Source organism: Hydra vulgaris, chromosome 12 (assembly GCF_038396675.1).
Source record: "Hydra vulgaris chromosome 12, alternate assembly HydraT2T_AEP".
Lineage (NCBI taxonomy): Eukaryota > Metazoa > Cnidaria > Hydrozoa > Anthoathecata > Hydridae > Hydra > Hydra vulgaris.
The window spans coordinates 64,025,001-64,037,500 of NC_088931.1; the positions used below are offsets into that span (position 1 = coordinate 64,025,001).

Below are 12,500 nucleotides of genomic sequence, written 5' to 3' on the forward strand. Positions count from 1 at the left end.
TGAAAAAAACGAAAGAAATTTTGAAAAAAAGAAAATTAAAAAAAAAAATGATAAAAAGTATAACCAACCAGCCTGGTTTTTATTTTGACAATAATTCCAGAGCAATTTTAAAAAAAGGAGCCAAAATGTTTAAAATTTCAACAATATCCAATTTTCATTCTTTAATATTTTAACAACACCCTACTCTTGTTCTATAACATTTTCACAACACCCTACTTTTATTCTTTTATATTTTGAAAACACTATACCCTTGCTCTATAACATTTGACAACATCCTACTTTTGTTCATGAATACTTGACAACACCCTGCTCTTGCTCTATAACATTTTAGCAACACCCTATTTTTGTTCTTTAATACTTTGAAAACACCCTACTCTTGCTCTATAACATTTTAACAACATGATACTTTTGTTCTTTAGTATTTTATTGAAGTTCCATTTTTAAGAAAACACTCATTAGTTGAATTTGTTCAGTTGCTACTGGTCAAACTGTTTATTCTTTTTATGCAATGTTTTTAATTTACTTTTGATCTTATAAACTTGTATACTTATCAACAATGAACAAGTAACATATGGAAACCATTTTATCTCCATTTAACTAATTACAGATATCAACCAGATCTCTCTAGTCAACTCAAAAATAAAATATTTATTCAGAAGTTTAACTTGAATAACTTTAAAAACATGTGTTCTTTTTACTTGAAAACTTGTACTAGACTAATTTCTGGGGTAAAGAATCTAATGAAATGATCATGTAAGTTTCCACTAATCATTTTATCTCCATACTACATTTATCATTATATCTCCATACTTTATCACCATAATTAAAGTCAAAACTAAAAACTATCAATAAGAAAATCAACATCAATTTTCGACTAAAAATTTGCTTTTATTTTGTGAACTGTTATTTGTATAAACCAAATTATGATAAAGTTTAAACTAAATTTATATTGTAATTTAAAAATGTAAACGTAAACATTTTTTATTAAACATATGCAAATATCTGCAAATAGATAATACAAGCAATCAAAAATGTTGCTCAAACCTCATTAAACAAAGTAACTAGTTTTTAAATCAACCAATAAATAAATAACAAATAAAAAACAACAAATAAAAAAGCTTGAAATTAAGTAATTTTTTTTTATTTAGTAGATTCATTTAAATATTTTATTAATTAGCTTATATGTGTATACAACAAAATAATTTTAAAATCATTTTTTTTATTAAATAAAAAATAGTTTTTCTAGTTATCCAGCAATGATTTGAAAATCTTACCCTGAACACAGCAATGATTTAAAAATTTAAGCAAATTTTTTGCTGACAATTCTTATATATAGCAAAAATAAAAATAGAGATATGTCATTATATATGTCAGATTTTGACTTTATATTGTTCAAAGGGTTTAAAAAAATTACTTAAAAATTTTAGTCTTAAAATATTATGGTTTTATAAATTTGTATACTATGAACTATGATATATAACTATGAACAAGCAACATTTTATCTTCATATAACAATGAACAAGCAACAATACTTAATTAAATCAAAATATATTTATGAAAAATATATTTATGAATATATTTATGAGAAACATATTTATGAAAAAAAGCTTCAGCTACGCTTTAGGATATTGAAACTTCATAACCACAAAGCGAATTTTTCATTTCAGTTGGTCATGTAGTAACACTAGATACATTTGGTATGATTAATATACTAAATTATATTTTTTTCATTATAATTAACAACATAATTTGTAGTGTTGATACACCTGTAACATTAACTAGACAAATGTAAAAATGTTAAAATGTTAAAATGCCTATCTTAACACAAACCTTTTTCTATATTTTTTTATTTGTAAACATTTATCTTTGCACTTATCATTTTATACAACATAATTATCTATATACATTTTTTTTAAACTCTTGAACATTTGGGTAAATAAAGTATTAGGCAAAAAATAAAGTTAAAATTATGCTTTTAAATTGGTTTACATGTAATTATAATTTTTTATAAAACTAATGCCTAATAATTGATAATAAACTGATAATAATGGCTAATAACTGACTATTATAACATAATAATTGACTTTTTTTATGCCATCTAGTATAAAAAACTTCATAAAATTATGTAAATTAAAAGTTAAAAAGGTATTTAATGATAAATCATAATGTTTCTGATTATTGAATTCATCACCCTAGAAAATAGCCAGGTAAAAAGATTTTGGCAAAAAGAACACATGATTTTAAAGTTGCCTTATTTGAATCCTTTAAATATTTATAATCATGTATTAGATGCTGAAATCGTCTTGGGATCTTTATTTTATTAGATTCTTTAAGCTGTAAAAAACCCAGCAAAGTTCAAAACATATGGTGACACCTTTTAAATTTTCTGGACCACTGGTCATATTATTTTTCTGATGAATTTAGTTTCTCTATTTACTTTTCAAATTTGAAAAGGATAAATATTTTAAATTCATTAATTATAAACAATAATATAAAACAATAATAGAAAAACACCTCATAAATTTTCTTACAATTATATTCTCAATACATTTATATAAAGCCTTGCTTTTTCTACGAATAATTGTCTCACTTCCTTTCTAAATAAAAAAAAAAGAGAAGCAATAAAACATGCATGCTAGTTTTCCCACTTTATTTTAATTGAAGTACTTCTTAAATTTGTTTGTTTTGTTGAAACACATTTCTAACAATTAGGCAATTGAAAAAGTCAAAATATAGTGAATTTTGCTAGTAAAAAGACATTTTACAAATACATAAATCAAAATGTAAAAAAAATAAAAAATACCTTCCCATAAAAATATAAATTTTTTAATCGACTCTTGAATCGTTCAGGATTTGCCTCTAAATATCATACATGGAAAATTAAATCTTTATTTCATAGATTTTTAATGAACTTAGTAGACTTTAATTTAACAACAAAAATCATTAATTAGCAATTGAAATAAATACAAAGAACTTAACAAAAACCTCTAGACTCATGAAACTCTAAACAAACATCAGCATCTGCTCCCATGCTGTAGTAGTTGTTCATTACAGACAATGGTAACTATAAAACGTTATCAGACATATTTGACATTTATTTGCTGTGCATAAACTATTATGTATGTGTGCATGTATGTATGTATGTATGTATGTATGTATGTATGTATGTATGTATGTATGTATGTATGTATGTATGTATGTATGTATGTATGTATGTATGTATGTATGTATGTATGTATGTAGATCTAGCACATAAAACATCATTTAAAATAAATTTTGTATAACACCTTTGAAACTGAGTTGTCTTCAGAATCTTTCTCATTGCAATTTTCTTGTGCAACATCAAAAGGAATAACATCGATAGACCATCTACAAAGAATGAATGTCAGAATATTATTTACCTCATTCAATATTAATGACTATAATCTAATAGTGATACCTATCTAATTTTTGAACTTCTCCTTCTTCCACATGAGTAAGAATTTTGCTTAAGGGTTCATCTGTATACCCCTTTAAAAAATTTATACAATAAACATAAAACTCAAATAAGATAAAATTGTATAACTATAAAAAGTAATTTATTGATACAATATTATTAACATATATAACTATAAAAAGTAATTTATTGATACAATATTATTAACATATATAACTATAAAAAGTAATTTATTGATACAATATTATTAACATATATAACTATAAAAAGTAATTTATTGATACAATATTATTAACATATATAACTATAAAAAGTAATTTATTGATACAATATTATTAACATATATAACTATAAAAAGTAATTTATTGATACAATTAACATATATAACTGTAAAACAAGTAGCATAGTAAAAAAGAAAAAAAAAATTGGTTCAGAAAAATGAACAAATGAAAAAATTGTTATTTATCATAAAAGCTGCAAACAAAATTTTTTACAGAAGATGAATTTTTGATTTTTAAAAAAGTTTATTTTTATAATGTAAGTATCTTTAAAAAATTTGCTTAAGCTTCTATTTTTCTAAACTCATTAACTAATTTGTTAACTCACAGATCCCCATCCAAGAAACCTTGAGAGATCATTTCCAGTGCCCAAAGGCAAAATAGCAACAGGTGGAGCAGGACAAACCTTCAATTTATCAATTTCTGATAAAATCCAGCCAACCTAAATTATTAAATAACTTTAAAAGATAACACTTTCTTTTAATACTTGTACCTCTCCTAGTTTCATGTAAAAAAAAAAAATCACTATTATGCTTGCAGTCAAAATTTAGTAAAACAATCAGTGATGCATGTTGGCTCTAAAAAGCTAATGAGGGATTTTTAAAAAAAACAAATTATAAATGTGTTTTTTCTTCTGAAGGAGTTCATAAATAAATGATAAAAGTTTATCTTTTTTGGTGAGTTTCAAATAAACAAGAACTTTTTAATGAATAATAATAATAATAATGTTTAACAAAAAAAAAAACTCAGCTATATTGTTTTTTATACAAGAACATTTAATTTCTTAATGTTTAAAGTTTATTTGTTTAATAAAAAATTTGTTTAATAAAAAAAAACACAATATAATAATGGGCAACTTCATAAGTGATATTTTAAACTACAACTGCTCCGAACTACAACTGCAAACTACTTCCCACAAGCAAAACCAAAGAAAAAAATATTTTTGTAAAAAAATTATTTACTGCAATAAAAACATTTTGTTTGATTAAAACACATGATTGTTACTTTTAAAGAAATTTCCTGTTTAAAACTAAATTAATTAAAACAAGAAATTTACATTTTAATCACTCTGCAGCCATTAAAGCCCACAACCTTTGCCTTTCTCAATCCGTAACTCAAGTAGTCAACTTTCCAACTTGCTTTCCAGACAACCCAAATCATTTACCTTCTCTACTCGACTTATGTCTTGTTTCTGATCCTAGTCAGTGCTCAGTTTCTCCACATTCACCCTTAGGTACTTCTGATCACAGTTTGATCTTTCTAAAACTATTATCTCATTCTTCTTCATCATCTGAATCCCCCTACCATCATACCTCTTACAACTACCTTAAAGCTGACTGGGACTCTTTCCGTGATTTTCTTCGTGATGGCCCTTGGGTAGAAATCTTTCATCTTCCTGTTGACAAATGTGCTTCTTACATAACTTTGGCATGGAATCTTTTTTTCCCAATCAACGATTCCAAGTCAAGCCTCATTCTTCTCCATGGTTTTCCTCGCATTGTGCTGCTGCAATTGCCAATCAAAACCATTACTTCCATATCTATCAGCAAAACAATTCTCCAGAAAACAGACGCCTGTTTATTACTGCTAGAAACCATTGTAAAAAGGTTTTATCTAACGCCAAAACCCACTATTCTCAGGTCATGAAATCTTGTATTTCATCACAAAAATTAGGCTCTCGTGACTTCTGGAGAACCTTTAATAGTATCAACAATAAGGGCAAATCTGTAATTCCACCTTTCTTGTATGGTTAAGACTTTGTCACCTCACCTAAAGACAAAGCTGAATTATTTGCTAAGAACTTTTCATCAATATCATCTCTTGATTCCACTAGTTGCGTTCTACCTGATATTGCCAACAAACAGGTTGATCCATTGCTTGACATTCGTATCACTCCAGCTTCTGTATCTAAGGTGATTTCCTGCTTAGATTCTTCTACAGCTTGTGGCCCGGACAACATACCTGTTATTGACTTGCAGAAGTGTTTTCCGGATCTGTCGTCTATACTTTCAAAACTATTCAACAAGTGCTTATCAGAGTCTTGTTTTCCAGCCTGCTGGAAAGCAGCATCTGTTATCCCTATTTTCAAAAATTCTGGAGAGCGATCTGATTCGTCTAACTACAGCCCCATTAGTATTCTTCCTATCATAAGCAAAGTTTTTGAATCTTTAATTAACAAACACTTAATCTCTTATCTTGAATCTAATAACTTACTTTCTGATTATCAATATGGATTTCAATCTTCTCGTTCTACAGCTGATTTGCTAACAGTATTAACCGATAGGTTTCATCTGGCATTAGATAGAGGTGGAGAGGTTAAGGCTATTGACATTTCTAAAGCTTTTGATAAAGTTTGGCATGTTGGCCTTCTCCATAAGCTTTCTTCTTACGGTGTATCTGGTAACATCTTTAAGATTATTGAAGCCTTTATTTCCAATCGTAGTATAAAAGTTGTCTTCAATAGACAGCACTCTTCTTATTCTGTAACTTCAGGGGTTCCTAAAGGTTCTATTCTTGGCCCTATACTCTTTTTAATTTACAGTAACGATCTTCCAGATATTCTGACATCTAAGGTGGCATTGTTCTGTGAGTGTTCCTAAATGCTCCAAAAACTCTTATTCATCTAGTTTTTTTTCTTGAACATCAGTTCTTTGGAATTTGCTTCCTTCATCTTGCTTTCCTGATTCATATAATTTGCAATCCTTTAAGTCATTTGTCAATCGTTATTTTGATCTACAATCTTCATCTTTTCTCTTCCAGTAACTTCCAACTCTAATTAGTGGTTGCTTGCAGTCTTGTTGGAAGCAAAGATATTTAAAAAAAAAAAAAATTGGTTAAGCACTTGTGATCAAGTAAGCAAAAACATGATTAGTTGGATATATAAATGTTAGCAATTAACATTGATGTTAATTGCTAATATTTGGACCATGTTTAGTTTTACTTATTATAAGCTCAATGCAATCAATAAAATTTGTAAAAAAACTTATGAAAACAAAACATTAAACACACCCATAAAAACAATGCATATAAAGCTAGTTTTTTTTTGTGTTTTTTTTAAACTCAATTTTAAAAGATCAATCAAATATAAGGAATAAATGATAGTCCTGAAATTAATTTTAATATCCTAGCATAAACAGTAGATAAATCTTAGCAATTTAGTAGAGAAATATACTCACAGTTCCGTCGCCTCCACAAACAAGTATTCTAATATTAGGTACTTTACGAAATAATTCAAGTCTAAAAAATAGTATTGAAAAATGTAAAGCGTTTAAGAGTAATAAGTTTTAAAAATTCACACAGGATAAAAGTGTAAAGCTTTAAAAGTTTTTAAAAACTGGGTAAAAGTAAAATATAGTTTAAATATTTTTTTTGCATTTTCACTTTTAACATAATTACAACATCATCTTTCACATCTTATTATTTTATATAAAATTTAAAAGATGAGCCCAAAAAAAAAAACAACTTACAACTGATAAGATGTTTTAAAGTATTTAATAAAAATATCTAAAAGCCTGAAAAGTTTAAATTTAGTAAATCTGCTGTAAAATTAAAATTATAATTTAAATCTATTGCTTTACAACTTTTTTAGAAACTTTTTATAAATTCTTATAAAGTTTTACATAAACAAAAGAATCATTACTTTTTATTGATTTGTCAAAGATTAGGTATTTTTTTTAGTAACAGTGGATACGACACAATTTTCAATTGAATGTCTCAATTCTACTCTAAACTATCATATTAACTTTTTGAATGTCACATTATTATTTCAAGTTCAAAAAAAAATTCCTAAAATTTCAAGTTTTTAAATAAAGATTTAAAAATAATTTTAACAATCAAATAAACTGATCAACGCTGATATTTCTAAGTAGCTGTTCAACTACTGAACTATGTACATCAATATAAGAGAATTTTTCAAAAAGTTGTGATTAAGTTACATGACTACAAAATGAACATTAGAATGTTTCAAAACGAAATCAAAAAAATATATATATACATTTAAATTCTCTCAAAAGTAATACTTGCTGATTAATTTAACAACAAAATTATATAAATATAAAATCAAAACTTGGTTGATAAACATAATTTTTTAAATCAATAGCAGTTTTTACCAAAAAATTTATAAGAAAATATAAGCATTTTAGACATTAAACATTTTATTTGTTAATAAATAATAAAAGTAATTGTATTTAATAAAAATATAAATGCAATATATTAACTTTTTTTACCCAAACCTAGGACCACCTTTTGATAAATCAAAGACCTAGAAGTATAAAGAAAACAAAAAATAAACTCTTTTGACAAAATTTTTATTAAAAAATAAATAACAACCAGTTGCACATTCAAAATTTAAATAAATTTGAATAGATTTTCTGCTCAAAACAGTAATGTATGATTTTATTGAAGTTTTTTTGATTTAGTATACATAATACTCAAAAGTTAAAATATGATCAATAAAGATAAGAAATTATATATTGAAGGACTATTCATAACTGGTGATAAGAAATTATACATTATAAATATAATATATATAATATATGATAATATGTTAAAATATGATCAATAAAAAAGCTAAGAACTTCAGAAATTCAACTAACATTCAAAAGTAAAACAAATTACATTTTTATATTAGTAAAAAACATAATTTTAAAATTAAATGTTTAGATTTTAGTCTCGTTTTAATTTCATTTAAAGTTTAAGAAATTTAAACAAATATACAACATTTGGTTTCTATGCAAACAATGAAAAGACATGACAAGAATATCATACAATGCAGGCCTTGTTAAGAAGCGTTACGCAGCTCGCATTTTGCTTGCGAAAAGGCGATTTGCCTACGCGTTCAGCAGTTTTGAGCTACGCAAAAACTTATATCTTTTAGAATATTTAAATTATCTTTTGATTGTCGTTAACTTGACGTTTATTCAGAAGAAACAAAGTCGTAAGTAAAAGCATTTGTAACCGCAATTGTAAACTAATAGATTTTTTGTTAAAGAAACAGTTTGTTTCATAATTTTTGTTGTTGCTGTTAAAAATTAGTTTAAAAAAATTAAGCGTTTTAAGTTTTATCTTAAGGAATTAAATATATAAATTCCTTTTAAATATAAAATTTATTTTTAGTTATAATAGTTTAAAAAATGCACGATTTATTTTGATGTAAATGTTTTATTAATAAGATATTTTGTTTATTGTTAATTCAATAACGTAAAGTTTTAATAACGTTCGTTTAATTAATGAAAATAAATTATGATCACGAATATGTTATCGGTAACTGATAAACAACAAAAAAAAACTATTTCTTGCTTAAAAACATTATTAAAATGAGTTCACAAATTAAATAAGAAAAAATTTATTAACAGTTAATAAAATAACCGAAAAACCAACTGTAAAATTATAAATAAAATAAACAAATGTTATTTTAAGTTTTATGAAAAAAATAATTTTTTCAAAATAAAATTTAGTTCATATTTGAAAAAAATAATAAAAATGATTTTTTAAATAAGAACTTAGATTTTATTTGTAACTTTTGTTATAGTGAGAGAAAAAAAAAACTGTATAATTTTTAACGCGTTAATAAAATAACTTTAATTACAAAGCGGTACTTGAAAAGACGCGAGTGACGCAATATAACTTCTAACGATGCAAAATATTTTTGCTGAGTTGAGTTACTTAGAAATGCGTTACGCGTTTTCGCTACGCAGCGAAATCTCGTAACTAGGCCTGCAATGTATCTTTACTTATTAACATTTACTTCAAAGTTGCAAGGTCGTGTTCAATAAATTCAAAGTTCAAAGTTGAATTTTATGGTGTGTACTTTAAAATCTTTAAAAATTCAACCTTTTAGAGCAAAAACTCTATGTATATAATATAATTTTATTATTTCAAATTTTTTTTTAAAACAAAACTAACAAAAACAAGCGAAGAAACACATATGAATTGCATTTTACCTGTCTGGGATTTAATAAATATTGGTATTTTTCTAAAATTCTTGCACCCTAAATTTTTGATTTAAAAAATACAACTAAATTGACTTTAAAATTTTAAACTATTTATATTGCTATATAGTATTCTCCAAAAATCTATTGAGTTTAATATCAAAAATAGATAAACAAACAGAAAAATCTTTACTATAATTTAAAGGGTGAGTTTACCTCATTTCCACCACTTCTAGGATTCACAAAAACAAGCAACATAACTTTGTTATTTACATCAACAGGTTTTATCTAAATAAAACACAACTTTATAACTATAAAAAAAAATATTTAAAAATAGAACTTTATTGTTTAGATCAACAGTATTTTTCTAAAAAAAGTACAACTCTATAACTATAAAAAAGGTATTTAAAAATAGAACATTATTGTTATTCTATTCATATACAAAATGAAAACTTACAACAAATGCTCTTCGTTCTTTACTAGAATGCCTACGCATTGAAACTCCTCGTCCTCGTTTACTATTAGTCTGCGAGTACTTAAATAAAATTGATTAAATTATATGCAAACAAGTAAAAAAATTCAAACTTATATTAAAATTATTGCTACAAAATGAAAGTCCCTACGCAAGTTTAATTCAGATGAAATAATGCGATCAAACCAATCAAAATTACTGTGATTAAGTAAATGAAATTGTTGTGATCAGGTAAATGAAATTATTGTAATCAAGTAAATAAAAACTAAATTACACTAATTCAAACAAATTAAGAAATGAAACTAGAGAAAAACTCCTGTTTTTATCAAAGTTTACTTCTTGTTGTCAATATCCATTATATCACTCCTTTCAGACACGATTTAAACTTTAAGGAACCTCATTCAGCAACAATTATTTTGACAAAATATGAAATGTCAATAAATGACATTTTGATAAATAAATAGTGTTTTTTAATTATTAATAAATACTTAGTGTTTAAACAGAAAATTTTTAATTAAACTATGTGAAATAACTTCTTATTGGATTGTAAAAACATAAGTGCAACACATGAGTTGTTTTTACAGACCATGTAAAATCATATAATTGTTGATGACAAAAGGTACTATGGTACATGTCTGATTTTTACAGAATATCATAGTGTTCCTTGTGTGCAGAATAGACACAAGGAACAATTTTTACAATGAAATCAAAAAGTAAAAAAATGTGGCTTGTTGTTTTTGCAGACCATGATTTAATTATGCTTTGAAGTTTCCTTGTAAGTTTTAAAGCAATTATGCTTTAAAGTCACTTTTTTTTTATTTGAAAACTTCTTTTTAAAAAATAAGTATCTTTATGAAGCATTTATAAATTGCAATAAACTCTGTATATTTTTTATTTTTAATTAAAATTTTCACTGAATTCTCAATTCCCTATTTGATTTAAAATTTTATTTTACAATTTTAAAAAAAGAAAGTTTTTTAAAATTTTATTTATAAACATTAACATTCAAATTGATTTTATTTTAAAGAAACTATTTGAAATAAAATTAAAAAAAACTAATTTGATAAAATAATTTATGTCCATACTTGTGTGGTTTTTCCATTGTACTATTTTCTTATGAAAATTGAACATGGAAAAATTAAAGTCATTTTTTACAATAGAAAAATGATTTCAATTTTTGCCCTTAATAGCATTAACCTGATATGCAAGCCTTGTTTTTAAATAAAAAAATGCTTAACGCATTAGTCTAATGTGAATTTGACGTCATATTTTTTTTTAATTTTTTGAAAGACATTAACTTTTTTAAACTACTGCAATAATGTTAATTACCGCAAAACAAGTTGAATAATTAATAAATGTAGAAATGCTATTATGGAATGTTTATTTTCTTTCAATTTTTTTTTTATATTAAATAATTAAATTTAATATTACACTTTTAAAAATATTTGGTATAAATAAATTTCTTTCTTTTCTCAAAATTTGTATAAATGAATTATGAAAAAATTATGAAAAATATATTAAATTTTAGAATCATATCGTTGTATATAACATTAAAAAATAATAGCTGTGCTTAAACTTGCGTTATAAAAAAAAGTTTAACGTACATTTTGGGCAAACTTTTGATGCAGCCTGGGAACAGGTTTACAAGGAATTCAAATTTCAGTAATAAAAGTTAAATAAAATCAAATAAAATTTAAATAATGAACAACATTTAATAATATTTTTAAATAAATTTGGCAGTAAAGTTAAACCAAAGTATTAACGTTAATTTTATTTGAATTTATTTGAATTAACTTGAATATATTTTTTAAATCAAAATTAAATTATATATATATTTTTATCAGAAAAAAATTATACATTATTATTAAATTTGTTTTAAATTATATCATCTTTTATCAGAATTAAATTATATATTTATTAATGACCTTTTTTTTAAGCTTGAAATATTAAGCATTTTTTAAGCAAAAAAGTAAATTATTACAGTAAATAAAAATAAAAACAAAACAAAAATAACATATGATATAAAATAAAACTTTTTTTTTTTTTTTTTATTACAAATTGAAATTTAAGTAAGTTTTTTAAATTGCAATCAAAAGTTTAAGAATATTCTTGAGCTTGCAAGATCATAAATAAAAGATTTTATTATATACTGCTTTTATGGTGTTTTTTTTTTGTTTCATTTAAAAACTTCGTATACAAAAAAATTTGTTAACTATAAACAATTTTGTTTTTTGTTACTAAAAAATTCGATAAAATAATTAGCTTAATGGAGATTAAGTTTTTTTAGTTTTCAGGGATGAACCCAGACCTGTTTTAGTACTGCTGGAGCGGTATGGGCGCCCTAAATAAAGCGCCCAAAAATTATTTTTTGGGCGCCCATGTTG

The 12,500-nt window shown here is 24.4% G+C and overlaps 1 protein-coding gene across 5 annotated transcripts in view; it reads right to left on the reverse strand.

The window, feature by feature from the left end:
* Positions 1-12,500, reverse strand: part of LOC100211621 (diacylglycerol kinase zeta) — a 118,523-nt gene that overhangs the window by 54,580 nt on the left and 51,443 nt on the right. For all 5 annotated transcript variants that reach the window (XM_065814085.1, XM_065814087.1, XM_065814088.1 and 2 more), the window contains exons 6-16: positions 10,102-10,179; positions 9,861-9,932; positions 9,657-9,704; positions 7,941-7,975; positions 6,891-6,951; positions 4,043-4,156; positions 3,440-3,510; positions 3,288-3,369; positions 2,986-3,064; positions 2,804-2,859; positions 2,532-2,597 (exon numbers count right to left, since the gene is read on the reverse strand). In XM_065814085.1, the coding sequence (XP_065670157.1) occupies positions 2,532-2,597; positions 2,804-2,859; positions 2,986-3,064; positions 3,288-3,369; positions 3,440-3,510; positions 4,043-4,156; positions 6,891-6,951; positions 7,941-7,975; positions 9,657-9,704; positions 9,861-9,932; positions 10,102-10,179 (762 nt within the window). The remainder of the gene's footprint in view (positions 1-2,531; positions 2,598-2,803; positions 2,860-2,985; positions 3,065-3,287; positions 3,370-3,439; positions 3,511-4,042; positions 4,157-6,890; positions 6,952-7,940; positions 7,976-9,656; positions 9,705-9,860; positions 9,933-10,101; positions 10,180-12,500) is intronic.